This window comes from Harpia harpyja, chromosome 19 (assembly GCF_026419915.1).
Source record: "Harpia harpyja isolate bHarHar1 chromosome 19, bHarHar1 primary haplotype, whole genome shotgun sequence".
NCBI classification, from domain to species: Eukaryota; Metazoa; Chordata; class Aves; order Accipitriformes; family Accipitridae; genus Harpia; species Harpia harpyja.
Genome location: NC_068958.1, coordinates 21487029 through 21507477, shown reverse-complemented (window position 1 = coordinate 21507477; position 20449 = coordinate 21487029). Strand labels below are relative to the sequence as shown.

Here is a 20449-nt window from a genome sequence, read left to right as displayed (position 1 = left end):
GTTGTCGGGTATGTATTATTTCTCTCCATCTTGCTGCAGGGATGGAGGCAGCCCTGGAGAAGCTCTCTGGACGTCTCAGCTCTCCCCACACCTGAGACACGGGCAGGGAGCTGGGGAAGGAGGGGATGAGCCCTGGGAGAAGGCGAAGCAGCACTGAGAGCCCTTGGCTCCAGGGAGGCTTCCTCTTGTGCTGTAATTTTGGGTACTCTCACTTTGGGTACTGTCACCCGGGCACCCCAGGGGCCTGCCTGCTCCAAAGGCGATGCCCACACGTGGGTGCTCCTGGGAGCTGCCAGGCGCAGGGTTTTCTGCAAACCAGCTAGAAAGGCAGGAGAATAAGATTTCCAAAAGCACTCAAGTGCTTTTGGGTAGCTGGGACGGTTTCCAGCCAGGTTGTCACAGCATCCCAGTGCCCCCTGGGATTGGCGAAACCAGGCTAAGCCCCCAGTGCCCCTGGCTCCCTGAGGAGCGAGGCAGGTAGCTTGCTGAAGGCAGCAAAGCACTTTTTAAAGCACTGCTTTAAGTATCGTCAGTCCCTAAGGTGCATTTGATGCTTTTACCTAGGATTTTCTGGGGGATCCCAGTGGGGACATGGTTTCGGAGCAAGCTGGTGCTGCTCGAGCTTTTGCATTTTTGGGGCACCCTGGCCGGGGCGAAGGCTGCGGGGATGTCATGAGAGAGTCCCCAAGCTCCCACCCGCCTTCCCCACCGCCCAACCTGCCCAAACGGCCCCCACCTCCTGCAAACCAGCGCCTGGGACGAACAGCACGGGGGAGGCTTTGAGCGTATCCAAGATACAGCGGATTTGGGCACCCTGTCAAATGTTCTCATTGTCTGACCCTTGTCCAGACGCCAGTAAAACCCTTTGGGAAATTCCCCCTCCACCCAGCACACCGGCTTTAATTACAGAAGAGGAATGCGAGGCGCAGAGCCCTGCTCCTCCCGCCTCTATGCTCGGCTGAGCGCTGGGCGCCCGCACGTATCCCCCAAAGTTTGGGGTCTGGGAGGGTGACGGGGTTGGGGGACGGAGTGGGGAGGCAGAGGGGCCGTAGGGAAGGCCAGCAGCGGAGGCGGGTGCCGGGTGCCCCTGCCCGGTGCCGGCAGGACGGTTTCCAAACCCGGGGTGACGAGCGGGGGCTTGTCCCCCCCGTCCCACTCTGGCAGCAGTACCCGAGCAGCAGGACATGAGTAATATACATCCCACTGGGGGAGTTAGATCAAAGGCAGTGAAGTAGATACAAGAGGTTTCTGCTTCACAGACCAGAGAGGCTGCAGTTCAATAGCGCCTTTGTTACTGGCTCTCCGGAGCCAGGGATGGAGAAATACCTGACCCCCCGCTCCCTCCCTCTGCTCCCGGCCCCTCGGTGCACAACCATTTCAAGTATGCGACCGTGCAGCGAGGCTCGGCGGGGACGTGGGGACGGGGCGCTGGGGATGGCAGCGGGAGCAGCTGGCAAGGGAGGGGTCGAGGCTTCAAAAATGAGACACCCCCCCGCCGTGTAGCCGGCCAGGGCTCAGAGGCGATGGAGGGCGACCGCCCCGGGAAGCGCTGGGCACCCGCTTCCCCGAGCATCCCTGCGATGCCCGGGTTTTGCTGGCGGGGACCAGGGCGGCACAGGGAGGAGAGGATGGTGCGGGCGATGCCACGGCGGCTGCCATCCCAAGGCCCGTGCCCGCTGGCACGGTGCCCTTCCCGCGGAGAGGATGCCACGCTGCCAAAGGTGAGGTCAGCCGCGCTCGGCCGGCGGCTCCGGGCTGTCCTCGCGTCCCCGCGGTGTGTGGCGTGGGGCTGGTGGTTCTCGGATGGGCATGTGTCCTCGCGCTCCAATGCTGGGGAGAGCAGCCTGGCACTGGAGCTGCCCTGCATTGCGTGCAACCACCTTGGGATGGTCTCGGGTGCCAAAGCAGAGCCACAGGGCCATATCCCAAAGAGCCGTTAAGTCCGGCTTGGCAGATTTACCCCTCGAATGTGCAATGCGCAATGAAATTGAGGCTGTCTCTTTAGTGCACCCCTCGGGACCGGGGGCTGGATTGGTGCCGGAGCCAGGGAGCAGAGACCCAAGCGGGGCTCCTGGCATGCAGGCAGCACCCACGGGCACACGGCGGGGTATTTGCCGGCAGACCTCCCCAGCGCAATGCTTGCACCCAAGGGCGTAACGCTGGGGCCAAAGGATGCTCCTGCAAGAGCTCGGGGCGTCGGGCTGCCCGGGGGTGCACCGTCCTGCGGCTGCCACCCGCAGAGCGAAGGGGCCGGGAAGGGAGCGTGACTGTGTCAGAAGGTGGGGGCACGTGGTGGCCTGTTTTTTTTCTCGCCGTTCATATATGGGAGTTAAAAGAGGAAAGACCTTGGGAAAACGCCAGTTCAGAGCTACCCGTGTGCTTCAGAAGTTTGGTTTGTAGGTCAAAGTCATGTTCGCTGCTATTATGAACCACAGGGTGCAAAATCCTTCCTACTTCCAAACCTGGTTGCTGTATAGTTTTAAAAACATTGAATTTCCCAAGGATTCTTGCTAGGGCAACAAGAAAGGGAGTTTCCTAGACTCAAGAGCAGAGCTGACCTCATCAGCTCCTGGCAATTAGCAGTCACTGTTGCCGAACACGCCGGCGTCCTGGCAGGGCAAGGGAAAAAAGGCAGAGGCCAGCGCTTTCCCAGGGACAACCTGGGCAGTTTTGGTGCCACAGGAGGAGCTCCCCCAGGTGCGGGGAGGTGCAGAGGCTTTTGCTAAAGAATGAGGTCTGTGTCTGGCTCTCAGAGGAGCTGCTGGAGCAGCTGCTCCCCATGAAAGGCGTCACCTTGTCCTGAGATGCCTTTTTTGTGGGTACAGAGACGGAGGCTGCCCCGAAAAGGCGTCAGGGGAAGGCAGCAGCGGGGGAAGTGAGCGGGAGGCGGGTTTGCAGCCAGACCTTTCCTTAGCCCTTTGTCTCAGCCGACAAAGGCGGGTCTGTTGGATGCACCTCTCGCCGCCGAGCATCCGCCGCCTCTGCAGCCAGGTGAGCTGCGGGGGCAGCGGGGCCAAGGGAAGGTTTTCGGTTCCCAGTTCTGCCGCTGAGCGACTCTCTGACTGTGGGCAGGTGCCTCGGTGGCCCGAAGGGTCAGATTTTCAAAACAGCTACAGGACAGCGTACAGCCATACCCCAAGGCGAGAGCTTTCCCCCCTTGCTTGCAAAAGGGATTTACCCTACGGGGTCCTGGGCTGCTGCAAGGGAAGTGGCTGCCGAACAGCGAGGTGGTCCCCTATGGAAAGGGACACTTGATCTGCCGGCGTAAACTTGTGCTGCTCCATTTGCAACCAGAGCGACTATCTGGTTTATAACTCAAGGTTTATTGGGTTCCTTAAAAGCGGCACAAAAAGATGTGATGGGGAATACCAAGGTGCAGCTGTGGCCAGGACACTGGGAGAGTGAAAATAAACCGTTTCATTGCCTGCTCCTTGGGCGTGCTGCCATTGATTCAGGCTATGGCATGTTGTCTTTTAAGCATCACCTCTGCTGCGAGAGACGGTTGTCCCTGCAACCGCAGTTTATTACGGCGTTCGGAGCAGAAAAGGCAGGGTGCTGGGTCCTCCTCCCGGGGTCAGGCCACCGCGCTGGCAGGTTACTGCGGAGGGGACAGGGACGGCAGGTTTGGCTCTCTCCTTCCTGACCCGAGGGTAACCCAGGAGAAACCACCCCGCGATGCCGTGGTGCTGAGGGGTGCTTTGGGTGGGAGGTTCCCCTATTTTTGGGGTCCCCGTGCAGGGAGGGAGTGGGTTGTGCTCCCAGCTGGGCACAGGGAGGGAGGACAACTTAGATGGAAGGGTTACTTTTTTTTTTACCCCTCCTTTCCCTTCTTCCTTTTCTTTCCCCAAAGACTGCTGGCTTATCCTGGGTAAGCCCTCTGCTGTGGTCTATGGCTTTTTATTCCTATGTGATTGCTTTTCCTAACTCATGTAGGGCGAAAAGCCATGGGCTACACAGAGGAGGGACTCCACCTTCCAGGCACCTCTGCAAACCGCACGGACTCCTGATCCCTTTTTAATCACCCATATTTATTTGGTAACAAATAACAAGTGAAAGGGGGCATTGAAGCCTTGCAGGGCCTTAGAGGTTTAGCAAGACGGATGGGGCAGGGGGTGGCGAGCGGAGGGAGAGACAAAGGGGGACGGCGATGGCAGGGGGCACGGCCTTTCAGGCGCCGTCGTCCCCATTCAGAGCTGAAAGGGCGCTCGGCGGCGCCGGGTGCCGGCGAAGGGGGCTGCGAGGGCGGCGGGAGCGGCTTTTCTTTGGCAGCGAGCTTTTCTCACACGGTTCAAAGCATCCCCACCTGCAGCCCCACAGAACAAAAGCGTCAGGCGGAGACCAAGGGCATTTCCAAGGGCCGCGGCCGCTGCCTTAACCCGGCACTGAAACGGCTGCCAGGTGATGGCAGGAGCCCTTTCTGCTGTTGTCGGGTCCCCCGAGCAGGGGGTTGAGAAAAATGCGGGCACCTCCAGCCCCGTCTCCCCACCACACCGTGCCCCTTCCAGGGATGCTGCAGACCCGGCGGGTTGCGCAGAGCCTGGAACCGCCCGGTTTGCACCAGGCAGGATCCGTCCCATCAGCGCCCGCAAGGGCACGGCCAGCCCGGTGCCACGAGGACGTCGGAGGGGAGGCGGTGGCCGGGAGCATGTGAGGAGGACAGGTTTAATTATGCAGCGGGACTTGGCGAAGTTGCACTTTTTAAGCGTGCAAAGGCAATGTCTGCGGGCATAGCAGCCTGGCAGAGCTGGGCTGGACGGGGTGGGAGAGAAGGGTGCTGCTGCTGACCCCACCGCTGCAGATCCTGCAGTCCCCACCACCGCAGACCCTATCACCCGAACACCATCAGCACCCGAACAACGGTGGGGGGTTACAAACCACCCTCGCCAAGCAGGAAGCGAGCAGTTTCTCTATTCTTTTTTTTTTTCCTCACTTCCTGAGCTTTGAGTCATTAGGTGTCAGGCTTTCAAGTTTATTTCACCAGCCTGGAATGCATCTTTAAAAATAATAGTCATTGAAAAAAATGAAAGCTGAGATTCAGCTGTAATCCCATGACTCAAGGAGGTGTGGAAGGAAGAAAATCATGAAATCCCATGAGTTCCAACAATGAAAGCATGAGAGCTGGCAAGACTGTGGCACATAAATCATCAAAACTAAACACCATCAGTCAAAATGAAAGGAATTAAGCCAATCTCACCAGGCTGTTTTAATTATTTTTTAATGAGGATTTGCTCATTCAGAAAATTCACCCATGACAATGGCCGCCCCGAGCCATTCACACCGAGCAGGGCCCGTCCCTGCGGCGGACACGCATGGCTTGGCCCCGCCGCTCCCGCCCCGGGGCTGCTCCGGACCCGGCGCAAGGCCAGGGATGGGGAGCCGGGAATGAGGGTGCCATTAACTGCCAAGAAGGGGAGAGCAGGGCAAATTAACCAAAAATAGCCGAGGAATCCCATTTTTGCCATTTGCTTTGTTGCAACCCAAAATGTTGTGCTGGGGAAGTAATGAGCAAAATCCTCTCCGGATGGTCCCGGTGGGTTAGTGGGTGCTGCGCTGCGGCAGATCCCCGAGGGGGGCACAGCCCCGAGCCCCTCCAGCAAAACCCCTGCCATTGCCACAAGCATTTCTGCAAGCACTGGGGGAAAGAGCTATCGGGGAGCGGGGATGCTGGTGCAGGGGTATAGACCCCATCCCTGAGTGGCAATTGCCTGTCGTGAAGAGCCCGCGGAGGGATGCAAACACCCGCGCTGGAGCGGCAGCAGCCCCCATTAATATTTCGGCGGCTGTTGGGCAAAGCGGCTCAGAGCAGGATTATTGGCAGCCTGTCTGCACTATGCCGACAAGATACTCCACCCCTGAGACTTGCTCTCACTACCCTTTATGCTATTGATTTTTCTTTTAGCAAGGCAGACATGAAGCAGGGAAGAAACGGAGGGAGCACGAGCCACTGTGTTTCTGCGGTGCTGTGTTCAAGAGCAGCCGGGACGGGAGGAAACCGAGTGGGCACGTTGGTCGGGGTGTCTGGTGGTCAGGAGCCAGGGCCGGTGACTTTCTGCCAAATTTCTTTCTTGCCCTTGTTCGTCCAGCTCCGGTACCCCCTGGCAACGCACAAGGGCTTAAGCAGCGAGATTTGACTTGTGGTTTTCAGTCTGTTTGATCCTCAGGGGGAGACCGGACCGGGGCTTGCAGGAGGCGAGGGGGGAGACACACACGGGACAAGTGTTTCGTTGAAAGCCCTGCCGTGCAGAAGGCATTGGCAGGGACCTCTGGAAAAGGTCCATCGTGAAGAGGAGATGCTGCCAGCACCAGGTGAGCTCTCAGCTTGTCTGGCATCCACCTCTCAGCAGCAGCTCCAGTCACCTTTCAATTAGCGCAGCCTCTGCCCGCGGCCCCGTGCGGCTGCAATTACTGCTCACGTCCAGGGCTGGGCAAAGCAAAAACCCTCGGCTGCCGTGCTTATAAAACATTCACAGCATTAAATAAAACAGCAGATCAGGTTGGCATTTTCGAAGCATCTTTGAGAATTTAGGCACACACCTATATTTAAAAAGGCAGGATTGATATCTCATCCCTGGTCCAGGGAAGCGAGCTTGAGGAAGAGCCGCTGCAAAGGTGCCCCAGGCAGCTCCGTCTCCGAAAGCATCCGACAAAGCAAGATGCTGGAGCAGTCGGACCCCTCCAGCAGTCCCCGGTCCTTCCTGAGCTCCCGGGAGTGAATGTGCAGAGCAGGACAAGCCGCTAATTACAGATAATAACTGCCATTTCTGAGCGAGGCATCCATCGTCCCCGGCATCCTCCGGGAGCTGGGCGTGGAGCTCCCGTATCCCGAAGCTGCCGGTGGGTGATGCACAGGCTTGTCCTGCGCTGCCCTGCGGGGAGGGGAAATCGCAGCCGCGTGCCCCGACACAGAGGCCTCGTGCTGCCGTATCGGCCCCCGGCCATCCCTCGTGGCAGCAGCCGTAATTTTGGCTTCAGGCGTGCGAGGTCACAGGGCACCAGCTCCCCAATACCGCCGGGGCGAGCGGGGGTTTCTTCCCACATCACGGCGCACGGGCTGAGGTCCCTGCCCGCTGCTGCCCGCCCGGGGCTCGGGATGGGATTTGCCTCCGTGCGGCGTTGATGATGCTCTGGAAGAGCAGCAGAAGCAGCACCGGCTTCTTGCTGGGCCGCCCGACCCCGTGGATGCTGGTCCCAGGAGATAACTCGGGGAAAGAGTGCCAATTATTAATATTTTAATTACCGCCAGATGATAACGAACTAAAAAGCTGCGGTTTTTAATCAAAGCTGTGACGGCACCCAGCCCTAACGGGACACAGCGGGTCGCCCAGCGCCTCGCCGGCAGCACCCGGCCCCCGGGAGGGTTGGTGCACCCACGGGGCTGCGGCACTGGGACCTCCTACGGAGGGGATGATGCTCAGCGGGAGCCCAGGGAGATTTTAAAGCTCAGCCCTTGCGCAGGATGCCCAGAGGAAGAGCAGGGCATTAAAAATCATGCTGCAGCCCACATCTCCAACAGGCAGACCTGCTGGCTGCGTGGGCACGTGTGGGTCTGTGCTTTGCATGAACAGCTTCCCCAGGGTTTGATTTGTGCCTGGCTACGTGATATTATCGTTGGGTATTTACCCGCCCTTTGCATCAGAGAGTTCAGTTCCTCGAGTGCTGATCCCACACGAAATCCAGGTCACTTGGCTGCACCAGCGCTTTTGAGAAAACCTGCCCCCAGTTAGCTGGCCGAGAGCTGGAGGAGGGTTGCACGGACAATCCACCAACGAGACAAAAAGAGACAAATCCGGGACTTGCTGGGAATTATTTATTCAGCTCTGCTCTCGGCGGGGAATTACGGATGCACTGGTTGTGCCACAGAGCACCTTCCTCCTCCCGTCTGCTTGGAAATGGGTTATTTAGTAACTGGTGAGGCCACCGGTGCTGAGTCAGCCCACAGCTAATGAACACCCTGGCTGCCCATTTGAAATTTATTGCACCTATTAATTACAACCATTAGCTGCAGCCAGTGAAATTTTTATAATGAGGACCCTTGCGACTTTGCCTTCCTAGCAGCAAATTAACTGTGTGGGGGGAAGAATCAATGGGATCAGCATACTTTACAGAAGCGATGTTTTAATTAGCGATTCTCTGCAAACATGCCAAGCAACAGCTTCTCCGTTCATTATCTCTCCTTAAAGGGATGGTGCTTCTTTTCAGGTTAGTTTTATCCCGGTCTCGTCTCCTCTGTTGTTGGGATTCTAATGCACTGCTGCTCATTATAGAAACTGCTTTGAAGCTGGTTTTATCTTAGGTCTGGTTGTAAGCAGCGAGATGTCCAAGGTTTGGGTGGGGGGGAAAATAAGCAACCCTAGGAAATAATGGTTTTGAAAGCTTGGCTGAAAAATAGCTAAATTGGATGGATCCTGTGGCTGTGAGGAAGAGGAGGATAGGGAGTGTGGGAAAGGGGTTGTGTCCCCACAGGGACAGGCTGCCCCGGCAGCGAGCCCCAGGGATGGGGGACCTGAACCTCTGATGCTTGAAAAAGAAAGGACCGAAAGTGCCAGGCAAGGCTCCCTCCGTGCAGGGAGCGTCTGCACCACACAGGGCTGCCGTGCTACAAAAGAAAGTCTCTGCAAGTCCCGTGAGCACAGGGCTGCCACCCCAGGTGCTTCTCCGGGGACTTTTCCGAGGGTGTCTGCTCAGCGGATTTTAGAAAACCAGGCTGGTGATCCCCAAATCATCAGCCACTCCTGAAAATCTTGGCTGCAGAGGTGGACGGACTAGCTATCATGAAAGGCAAATGAAATGAAATTTCTGGGAACTTTTCTACATTTCATTGCAAATGATTTAATTCCATTCGGTTCCCTGCAAAAATATGGGACCAATTTCCATTGCAAATGATCTCATTTCCCAGGAAAAAAACGACATGCTGGCGGCAAAAGGCAGCTTTGAAATTCAGGGTTTAAAATGCAAAACTTAATGTTGTTTTTTCCAACCAAGTAGCTAAAAGTTAATTCAACGGCGTTTCTCAGAAATAGAAAAGCTGAGGCAGAGTAAGGAAATCAGCCGAAACGAAAGATCCCCGTGCCTCAGCACCCCTTCCCTGGGTCCGGCAGCCACCGGTGTCACCTGGCAGCCCCAGCCCGTCCCCGCAGCAAGGCTGTGCTGAGTCCTGCCTGCACCCCTGCCTGCACCCCTGCCTGCACCCCTGCCTGCATCCCTGGCTCTCCCTGCCCAGGACATCTTCTCCCGAAGCTGTCCCGTTTCAGCTGCCGGCCGTGCTGCTGAGAGCTGCCCGGCTGCCCAGCGGAGCCCAGGGAAATGGGTAATTGCTGGGCTAAGGAATGGGCTCTGTCCAGCTGGTTCAGAAAGACATTTTTTAGGGCTCAGGGAAAGTGACATTATTAAAGTGAGCATGCTGATTTCAGACAGCTCCCAATTCATCACTGTGACAGTGACAAACACGGCCTGGGGTTATGCAGTTGACTAAAGAGAATTCTCTAGCTTTACATTTTTAATGCTCCTCGCATTTTCTCTGCCGCAGTGGAGTTTTATCCAAAGGATCTTCTCCCTTGAATAGAAAGGGCAGCACGGGTCTGTGAAGCATGCCCAACCCTTGCAAATCAAGCGGGGCTTCTGTCATCACTGCCCAAGCCAGTTCATTTATTTTTTAATTATTCCTTGCTCCTTCAGGATCCTTTTTCTACCTTTTCAAGAAGAACAGGAGCGTCAGCCTCAGCTGGGCTGCCTCTATTCTCCGGGGCTCATTCATCATTGTCTGCTGCCTGAATGGGAGGCAGAGGGTCAGCCTGAAAAGCCTCCACGTTACAAGCTCCTCTAAATATATCAATAGCTCCCTAATGGACGCTGGGGTCCCAGCCGGACCGCCCAGGCTCTCGGGGCGGCTTTGTGTCCGCAAGGGGGGATGGCCGGGACGGGCACGGAGTGGGGGGAACGTGGGGTGGCACGGGGCAGCGGCGACGGGCACCCACGGGGACCGAAAGCTGCTCAGCCGAGGCTGCCTGGGAGGTCTGGTGCAGTGTTTGCCTGGTTAATACGGAGAGTGGTAAACAGCGGGGACCAGCACTGGGCGAGGAAGGTGTTTGCCAAATCTGGGTTTGGCAGTGCCAAACCGGGGTGCCGGCTCCCAGAGGCTTCTTCTCCCTTCCCGTTGTCCCTTCCCTGCTGAAGCTGTGCAAAGCTGGGAGGGAGCAGGGGCCGAGAGGTGAGTGCCCCCCCCAACCCCGGTGGGCTGGCTCCCCCCACGCAGCCCCTCCGCACCAGCTATTCCCTCCAAAATCCCATTCTCAGGCTGGTAACAAAAAGCAGCAGCACAAAGAGAGACGCGGAGACCTGCCGCTATGCTGAGAAGCCATTCAGAACGGGAGACTCATTAAAGAGCCTGTTGTCATTATTTGTGAGCTCCAGAGGTAGCCTTATTTAATTTGGGAGCTACTAGACAGGTACCCAGATGGCTGGGGAGGGGGGGGCAGTGGCAGAAGTGAATTAAATGGCATGCCTCTCTCTGCTGCCGTTCGCTTTGTGCTGCAGCTGGGCCCCTTGGAAAGGGAGAAAGTGGGAAGGCAGGGATGTGGCATCACCCCCCTGCAACATCACCGCTGGTGAAGAGCGTGTAGAGATGGGGGGCCGTGGGCCCCACCTGTTTTGGCTTTTTTCCCCATGGTTAATTTTCTCCCAGCTGTCCCTGCTGTGAATTAGGGCTGCTGCAAACTCTGCCTGGGTTGCAGGCTGCAGGCAGCGGGCTGGGGGCTCTCAGCAGTGCCCGGCTGTTGGGGAGGTCACTTTTTGCTCACTACTGTCAGTGGCTGTGAGCCTCGGGAGGTGACAGTACCTCCTGCAGCGAGATTTCCACTTAGTCCTCAGGCAGCTTGAGCATCACGCCCATTTCACAGATGGGTAAACTGAGGCCCCAAGATGTTCCCTGTCTGCGCCGGAGTGAAGGCTCTGCAGGGAGCCCCCGCCAGTGACCGCGCTGTGGGTGCCGTGGTCCCTCTGCTCTCCGCAGGGCTGGAGGATGGCACGGTCATGGTGGTGAGGATGAGTCTTGCTGGGCAGTGCAGCGCAGCGCCGTGTGGGTTGAGCACAGCTCGCTTCGAGCACTGGCACCGCCTCTTCTGGGGCAGAATTAGAGCTGGTCATCTGCAAACTGTACAAAAGCTAAAAACTAAAGTAGGGAGAAAATGAAGGTTTTGTTTCAGATAGTATTTCTGTGCATATTTGTTATTTATTTTAAAAAAACCCACCAGCATTCATTTGCATAATTACATTTTGCAGCTGTTGGGCCGTAATGTGGGCTGTGCTTTGGGGCATTATTTTATCCGTTGAAAACGGACACAAAGAGAGTGAACTCCGCTCTCAGCTGTGCCTCATTGTGCCGTAACCGCTGGTGCTGCCTCTGTGCCGGGGCGCTCCCAGGGCACCTCACCTCCCGGGCCCTCGAATATGCATTAGGCGCTGCAAGCTGTCCCCACGTCTGTCCCGATTGTTCCCTGCTTTTGAGGAGAGGGGCTGGGCCGGGGGGAGTTTTAATCTCCTCATCTTTTGCTGGGTGGGGAATTTGGGAGCGCGTGGCTGGGGGCTTCGGGTGCGGGGAAGGAGGGGGAAGGGAGATATGTGCCGGTGCAGGGTGATGTTCCAGTTTTGTGATTTTGGGAATCTGTCCTACGCCCTCCATCCTGCCTGTGCGTCCCCTGTGCATCTGCAGGAGCTGCCCTGACTCCTCTCCCTGTCCCCATCCAGGTCTCCCGGCGGTGCTCCCACAGCTCTCCTGCTCCAGGTGATGCCCCAGTTCACCTTTGCTTGCTTCTGCGGGCTCCATGGCTTCTGCAAGATGAAGAGGAAGAAAGAAGAGTCCAGCGCGGAGCAGGAGACAGCAGTGTGAGGAGCAGACTCGTGCGTGTGCCCTGCCGAGCCATACCTCGGGACTCCGTCCCCTTCCCCTCGGTACGCCGGGACTGCTGGGGGGACATTTGCTGCCTCTTTTCTTCTCGCTTCTCCAAGGACCAGCATCACCCTCTGCCTGCACTGTCTCGGGGTGTCTCAGGGGGCTGGGGGGCTGTTCGGCTGAGCTGATGTGCCTGGGATGGTGCTTGGCAGGGGAAGGGGAGCCCGGGGCTGAGCAATGGTTTTGCTCATCGATAGCAGCAGTGGGCTGGGGACAGTGCAGGGGGAGCTGGTTAATCTGCTCTAACACACTTATCCTGCAGCTTCTTTCATTTTTCTCTCCCCTCCCTCTTCCCAGATACTTGCGTGACCAGGGAAGATCTGAAGCACGGGAATGACCTTGCCGAGAGGCAGAAGCAGATGCTGTGGACATTCTCCAGGTGCTGCAGCAATTCTGCCTGGACCCCCAGCCTGGCCAGGCGCTGAGCCCTCGGAACCCGAACAGTCAGTGTCGGAGGGACCCTGCGTCCCGGCGGGGTAGAGATTTCCCTCCTGAGCTAGCTGACCTGCCCTTGCTCCAACAAGTCTCAACGGATGGACCTGGAGGGGTTTTCAAAAGCTGGGGCCAGACCTTGTCCTTCCTGGAGTCATAGTGCTGGAGAGGCTGGCCCCTGGCTGGTAAGTTGTCCTGCTGCTGCAGAATTGGGTGAATGTCAAAACCAAGCTGGTTTTGGGTTTGGTTTTTTTTCAAAGTCTATCTCAAGCTAATGTCTGTGACTCCAAGAAGCCATTCTCCATGCCTCTGCCCTGCCTGGTCCCGTGGGTGCAGCACACCAGAGCGTTTTGGAGGCACCAGACACATTGACCCTGCTCGGACACTGTTCCCTGTGTGACCGGTGCGGGCCGGGAGCTCTCGTGCCGCGGGACCCCCACCCCCTGCACACCCACCTGAGCCACGAGGCTCAGCGGGAGGTTGTTCTTGTTTGGCAAACGGGCCAAAATCCCTAAGCTCAGGGCACCTGAGATTCACTCCAGGGACACTTCTAGCATAAACATGTCCTCCAGAGCAGAAATCCTTAAATTCTTCTGTACTGCGCTTCCCTTCTCCATATGGACACCTTCTGAGCCTGGGGCAAAAAGCAATGCCCGGGGCTGCCAGGCAGGAGCCGCTTGCCCCCAGGGTTAGTCCTGCTCCTGCCACTGCCTCCTCCCGCGGTGGTACCCCTCTCTCTCCCACCCCATCTGTGCATCCTTCCCACCCACCGCTGAAGCCATACGGGAGCTCCCTGCGTGCTGTGCCTTCCCGGAGGCATCTCAGGCAGACATCCCTGCTCAGATACCCTCCAAACAGCCCCAGGCTCTGTGCGCTGGAAAGCTGGCGAGTGTTGGTGAGCCAAGCTCCCCCCCGGGGTTTGGGGACCGCTGCTTGGATCTCGGTGCCCGGTTCCCCGTCCCTGAATGCACCCGGCATTCGAGATCTCATTTCAGGCACCAGCGGCTGCAATGGCCCCAGTGCTCCCGTTTGCAAGATGTGCTGGAGAGCAGCAGGGACAGCCCCTAGGAAAGGGTAAATGCTCTGGGGCAGCTATGCCCGATGCCCGTCATCACGGGGGGGTATTGACTTGAGCGGATTGACACCCCTGAGGAGCCCCCACCACAGCGGATGAGCACACGCGGAGAACAAATCCTCCCCCTGTGATTAACTGGCTTGACCTTTCCAGGGTTTGCCCAGTGCTCCCAGACCAAATTTGCACTCGGCAAACAGAGCTGTATCTGCCACTGACAGCTCCCCTTCGGAGGAGATTTGTTGGCTCAGCCAACATCCAGAACCAACACGGCTATTATTTTATTTTCTTATCCAAAGGATTTAGCACAAAAACCTGAGCCTGGCCAGGAGCACCAATAACACAAGGTGCAGCTGAGGAGCTTTAAATCCTCTCTGCTGGGCGCCTGTTGTCTGGGCTGTGGTGGGAAGCAGCTGACTGGTGTGGGATGCGCTGCTCGGAGCCAGCTCGGAGGAGGCAGCCAGCCGGGACCGGGCACGGGGGCCTGGGCTGCGTGTGGTCTCTGTGTGTCAGTCCCCGGGGTCGGGAGGCTCGGGGTACTTTGCTTTTTCCCCTCTTTAAGCCCAAGGGCTGTGAGCTGTGGGATCCAGCGGCGCAGTCCCCGGGCGAGTGTTCCCAGTCGGGTATTTCCCAGCTGGGCTCCAGGTTTCGGCACAGGAGAGGGCACGCGGTGGCACGTGAGGTGCCCTGCGAGGGACCAGCCAGGAGAACAGTCCGGCTTCCCTGTCATTTGTCACCATCGAGCTCAGCAGGTTTCAGCCTGGCACGCACAGATTGTGGAAAATATTGTGGTTAGTACTGGCTGTAATGTCTCCTCTGGGGCTGCAGCAACCTTTTACTTAGGCAGCGCAGGAGGAGCTGCTTCACTGGGGCACCGAGGGTAGCGGAGGTTAATGCCGATTCACCCGCGTTTCGGCTTGGTTGATGGTGCCCCATTCCTGGGGGGGACACAAGTTGGGTACCTGCTAATGACGATCTGAGCAGGGATCACCCTTGCGAGCGCAGCGTGGAGAGCTGGGGCTGTTCGGGCAGTGGGCGCATGCTGCAGGGAGACCATCAAAAGCAGAGGTTTGGGGAAAATCATGGGCAGTTTCGCTCAGTCAGGCTTTACAAAAGCTGAATTATTACTGTGGGGTTGAGGGGGGTTGGCCCAGTTCATTACTATGTAACCTTCGCTGCTAAACCTCTTGGATTACAAATCCATCATGGTTTGGCAGCTAAAGATGTGTAGCTAACGGCCACCCCGAGATTTCGTGTCTAGGAGGAGGCTTGGCGTTGCACTGAGAGCAGCCCTGGAGATGAGGTTGGTGCATGACGGGATGGTGCTCCAGGGGCTCCCGGTTGTGGTGGGAGTCCCCCAGGCTGGTCTGGGATGAGCTGGGAGCTCTGCTGGAAACACATCGTGCTCACGTTGTGCGTGCTGTGTGTGCGTTGTACGTGATGCACACGCAGCGCGCTGTGCACACACTATGCACACGCTGTACACGGTGCACACACAGTGCTCGTGCTACGTACACGTTATGCACGCACCGCACACGCTCTGTGTGTGTGCGGCAGCTCTGTGCCTGGCCAGGTTTTCCCTGTGTCTTGAATATTCCTGTCTCCAGTGAGGGGTTCCCAAGCCAGGTATTTAATGAATGTAGCACGTACAATTGAGACAGGCAGACACTCACCCACACCTATTATATGTTCATTTGAAAACAGAATAAATGAACCAAGTGCAGTATGAATGTTAAAGTGCTTGAGCTACAGTTATTTTTAAAGAGAACTTCCCACCTCCCTGGATGGATGTAGCTCTCAAAGCAACAATATGTTTTCCACCATGGCTCCGAGCAAAATGGTTTGCTCCTGGATTGACCTCTATTGTGTTCATAAATGGCTTGTGGTGCTTTTTGATTCCCCCATCATAATGACTTGACCTCTAGATTTATGGCTGAAGGTCCTTTCATCTGCACATTGTTTCCCACCAGACTCCAGCCTGGCGCTTTTCTGTAGCAAACCTGCCAAGAGCTGAGTCCCGTGTCGCTCGCCCCTCCGAGGTGCCCAGCCAGCTTCCACTGACAAATTTGCAGTGGGCAAAAGCAAACAGGGTTTTTTTTGCTCTCTTTCCAGTGGCAGCATTTTAATAGGACAGCGTATGCTTCTGAGACTGCGAAGCCTGGGAAGTTGACAGCTCTTGTCACAGTACAAACACTCTCTCCCTGTCTCTCTCTCCTCCACATTTGCACAACCCCTGGCATTTTTATAAACTGAGAGTTTGCTTATTGTTCAGGATTTCCTCCTGCCCTCCCAAGTTCAGACACTCTGCCTTTGATTCTTCCACCCTGCTTTCGCTTCTCCACTCCAGAAGCAACTGCACCTGAGCCATACTGTAGTAGATAAATCTTACTAGTATGGGTGGCAATGAGTTGTAAACTGGAGCTGTCAGTCCAGTGCTTTTCCAAGTGCTTTTCCAAGGCTTTCCCATCCTCTGGAGAGAGGAAGGGAGGTGCAGGGACCCCACGGCTGAGCAGTGAGCCTGAAGCTGAGACTTCAAAGTCGCCCGTGTCCTGGCTGCTCACAGGCATCTTTGGGGAAAAGGGTGCAGCAGAAGTGTGCGAGATGTAACTTCTCCTCTCCGTTACAGAGCTGGCTCAGGGTACAGCTGAGCTCCCTGCAAATCCCCCGTTACAACACAAGCCTTATCTGTACTGTGGGTTCCCAGGGTTTATGGAAAGACCCTCCACCTCCATCCCTCCTCAGGAAGAGGAGAAGCCATGCTGCCAAAAGATGCATTTGTTCCCACCAGCAATAATCCTTCTTTAATCCTATTACACTAAGGAAAGCATCCAACTTCCCTCGAAGCAGACGGTGGGATGCACGGAGGAGGGAGGCCCCTTTCACCACGGGCTGCAGCCAGTGCCTGCCCTGGCCAGGTCCCCGCTGGGGTTTTGGAGGGGGCTTCATCCACGGCTCGGCCCCTTCCCGTGTGCCCCGACTTTTCCTCCAGTGCCAAAGGGCTGGAGCGAAGCCGGCAGCAGGCAGCGACACCCCTGCACCAGCTCTGTGGATGGAGAAGTAACATCGTCTGAAACGAGGAGCTGCCCATACCAAGGGTTCAGGGTCTGGAGCTGATGCTGGAGTGTCAGGAAAAATCAGTTTTAATGATCAAAATAACCAAAGCATCGCCTCAGGCTCACTTCCAAGATAGGCAGTGTAGCCCCTTTGTAAATATTCCCTTACTTGGGAGCAAGGGAGCCTACAGATGTTTATTTGCATGACAATAGCTGGGTTGGGGACCAAAACATGTGTGTGTGTGCAGGGGCGAGGGGTGCAGCCTCCATCAGCAGACGGGCTGGTGACGGAGGTGGTCCTGCCAGGGGAGCTTGTGCTGCGCCGATTTGGGATGAAGAAATATTTGTGCAGTGAGCTGGAAGGGTACACACACAAATTATAGGAGGGAAGCCAAGAAAAAAAGCTGCAGCTTGAACTCTTGTCTTGTTACATGTTCTTAAAGGTTTTGCTGGGGATATGAAAAAGGACCAGGGAATAACCCCGGTGATCCTGAGGCAGATGCTCTGCAGCAGGACAGACGGCTTCCACCCAAACACCCTGCAAGCATCAGCTTGACATAGAGCATTGGATTTAAGACAAGAGCTGTGTTTGCTACAGGCAGGGCAGTTTCTGCATCGCAGGTGGTAACGAAGAGAAAAATGCCTCTTTTTTTTCAGAAATCACCTGGTCAAAGCCATCCTCCCTCCCTCGCGCAGGCAGGATTTTCTTCCAGCTGCTCGACGTTCCCGTGGTGACCCGCTGCCCTCCTGCTAGCCAGCGCTGGGGGATTGCGCAGAGAAATATCTCAGGCAGCCTGATAAAATCTCCAGTTCATGGTTGGGCTCGATCCTCCCAGCCCGTGCCTGCTCGCCTCCCCGTGCATCTGTCTTCCCATAGTTCAAAAAACAACCGGTCTTTGCGGCTGCCCCAAAACACCACATTTTTCAGGATGTTACTCTGAAGACAAAGTACAGACAGTTTCAGGCAGCTCCAGGTGGGCACCGGGAAGCTCATTGTTTCGGGAAAATGCTGATCTTGTTCTGTTCCTATTTTTGCACATCAGCACAGCCTCCCGAATTCAGGGTTTGCAGCCCCAGTGCTGTCCTTGGCAAGGACCTTTGGATTTATCTTTGGGACAAAAAAAAGAAAGTCGGTGAAACACAAAGCACATTTCTTGAATGTAACTTTGTTTTTGCACAGTCCCCTGTAATGCGTGGTGACCACGCAAGTAGTGCACTTGTGGACTTAAACCTCTAGGGGTTAATCACTGCTCAGGAGTTTATTACAAGCGTAAAGATACGGGTCAAATTCAACCTTTGTTTTATGCCAGTATAAATCCAGAGAGACAGTCCGTATACTGAGATGTCTACAAAAATATTAATTATACAGAAATGAGCTTGTACTGGACCCCACCATGCAGGTTTCTCCTAGATGTGTCTCAGCCCCATCCCTATGCAAAAGCACGTAAACAACAAGCACAAACAGGCAAAGACAGGCTTACAGGAGGCACGCACTAAGGAAGCCCTGACTCAACAAAACCCTGCCTAAATTTAAGTGTTAGCTTTGGGATTTTGCTCGATCCAATAAATTTGCCTAATTCCCCCCCAATAAACCTGTATCGATCCCCGCAGAAGTGCGCAACAACCAAGCAGAGGGAAAGGCACAGAACCGTCCTTGCAGCATCTCCCTAATGTTGACTAACAAGGATCAAAGCATTAAACCTCTCTTTATTGTCCTTTTCTTTTATACCACTGTCTGGATTTCATCATGAAGGGACCTACCCAGACATGTTCCTCAGGAGTCTCCCAGCCCCAGTAGCCATAGAAACCAGCTATTTTTAGTCTGTTTTCATGATGCCAGTAAATGACTTTTCTCTACTTTGGAGAGACAGAAGACCAGGTCAGCCTTGCGTGCTGGCGGATGGTAAATGAGCATCCCTGGCAAGGCAGGCGTCCTCTCCCGTGCAGTACTGTACGTTTGAGAAAATAAATGTGGCATTTGTAAATAAGCGCACATATCTACGCACAGAGTAGATCACTTCCTATGGTATTTCCTACGCTAGAGAAAATATTTATAAGAATTTTTAGAGTATGGATTTTATAGACGTTTGGAGATCAGGGTTTTTGGTATATGACAAGCTTCCTCATTTTCTGAGCTGGTTCTTCAAAAGACCCCGTAATACAAATTACCAGTGTTTGGAAATGCGATCAATGTGGGTAAGAGCACAGTGGTACTTAAACCATAAATCAGCCCCACAACAACGCCTTTCATTCCTGCAATATCAGTAAGATTTGCAGCCAAAGGCTTTTGAAGTCAGATGGAAAAACACATTTGTCTGAGTAATTATCAGGCTACATGTTAATGAGCAATGCTGGCCGGGTAATTCAGCACGAGGGAAGGGAGCTGGGGCAGAGCATCATTTTCCTGGAGGGTTTTCTTAAAACACCCGTCATCTCCCGGGATGTTCCCCCTTCCTGGCAGCCCTGCGGCAGGATCCGGCCCACGGGGGCATTTCCCCAGCTGCTCCCTGCCCTCCTCGGGGGTACTTGGCAAACACTGGGGCAGCTCCTGGGGGGGCAGGAGCATCCCAGCAGTGCCGTGTCCTCGGGGAGCACCGTGGGAAGGGATCAGTAAACTTCTGCCGAGTGGAGACGATGGAGACCGTTTCCTTTTAATGCTTGCCAGGTATCCTGGAGCTGTAAATACACCGAGCCCGACGGCTTCTGCTGTAACGTATCTAGTTTACAAGATTGTACTATAAATTATAGATGCATATCATGACTGCAGTTTGCACTGAGACACTCGCCTATTGATCTGTCTCCTGCTGGTTAATATTCAGGACTGCCACGGCCCTGCTTTTGGAAGCAGCGCGCTGTTGCAGGTCATTTGTATGTCTCTCTGTCTGCACTTGGAACAAGCACTTTCCTGGCCCGACTGTACGAGCATGCAGGGAAGCAGCTACGGAGCTGCTGTAATAAACCAGTTTTACGATACCCTTCCGAGAGATGGGTTTTATTTCGTGCTTGTGGCCCTGAGCTGGTGTGGGAGCAGAAGGGGAGGTGGGTTTGGTGGGACTGCGGTGGGAGACGGGCAGAGGTGGGCAGAGATGCACTTCCCTAACCTTGCTCTTTTTGCACCAAGCCCTGCGTGCAGTTAGAGAGTCGCGCTGCAAAGTCACTCATTTACACGCACGCAGTGCAGGTGCAAACCAGAAGCTGCAGTAAAATCCAGTGGTGGCAGCTCTAGTAATATTTAATAAAGCTGCTGTTGGGATGGGTTCCCAAATCCCAAGGTGACTGTGGATATAAACAGAGGTGACATGCATAAGGGCGGTCAAAATTGGCTGAACTTTAACAGATGCACATTGAAATATGGGATGGTTATGGGACTGAGGCATCAAAACCATACTGCAGTGTAATAGCAATATATACACCACTTTATCGCTGCCGGCCATGGGCAGCGCTCCAGCTGAGGACGGCCGCCCGGCCCAACTCAGCGCACGTAACGGGGCTTCCTCTCTCGGGGCTGGGCCCTTTAAATCTGGAGGTACCGGCGCTGGGACAGACCAGAGGTGGTGGGGACGGGGGGGGGTCCGCCCCGGGACGGGACGGGACGGGACGGGGGAGCGCAGGTGGACCCTGCCAGTAGCGCGGGGCAACCCCTCCCCAGGCGGTGGTACAGCCCACGGGGGGGTGTGGCCGACCGGGGGCGTGGCCGACAGAGGAGGGCGGGCGGCTTGAAAGCCGTTAGGCGGCCTGGTGTGAGGGGCTGCGGCCTGCTCCGCCGCCACCGGGGTTGGGCCGGGGGGAGCCCCGGGCGGCGGCGGGGGCCCGGCCCAGCTCGGGGGGGGGGGACCCGGCTCCGGCTCCGGCTCCGGCTCCGGCTCCGGCTCCGGCTCCGGCTCCGGCTCCGGCTGAGGGGGGGAGCCCGGGCGGCGGCGGAGGCTGGGGGGCCCGTCGGGGGCG

At 56.1% G+C, this 20449-nt stretch overlaps 1 protein-coding gene across 2 annotated transcripts; it reads left to right on the top strand.

Annotated features, from left to right (window-relative positions):
• Positions 1-1516: 1516 nt before the first annotated feature.
• BLACAT1 (BLACAT1 overlapping LEMD1 locus) lies at positions 1517-19477 on the top strand. Of its 2 annotated transcripts, none has more exons than XM_052815665.1 (4): positions 1517-1721; positions 11743-11946; positions 12245-12564; positions 17162-19477. In XM_052815665.1, exons 1-2 carry the CDS (start codon positions 1705-1707, stop codon positions 11882-11884), a joined length of 159 nt encoding a protein of 52 aa, XP_052671625.1. In that variant the 5' UTR covers positions 1517-1704; the 3' UTR covers positions 11885-11946; positions 12245-12564; positions 17162-19477. The 2 variants fall into 2 exon arrangements, with proteins under 2 accessions (XP_052671625.1, XP_052671627.1); XM_052815667.1 differs by lacking the exon at positions 1517-1721 and adding an exon at positions 5654-6306.
• Positions 19478-20449: the final 972 nt, after the last annotated feature.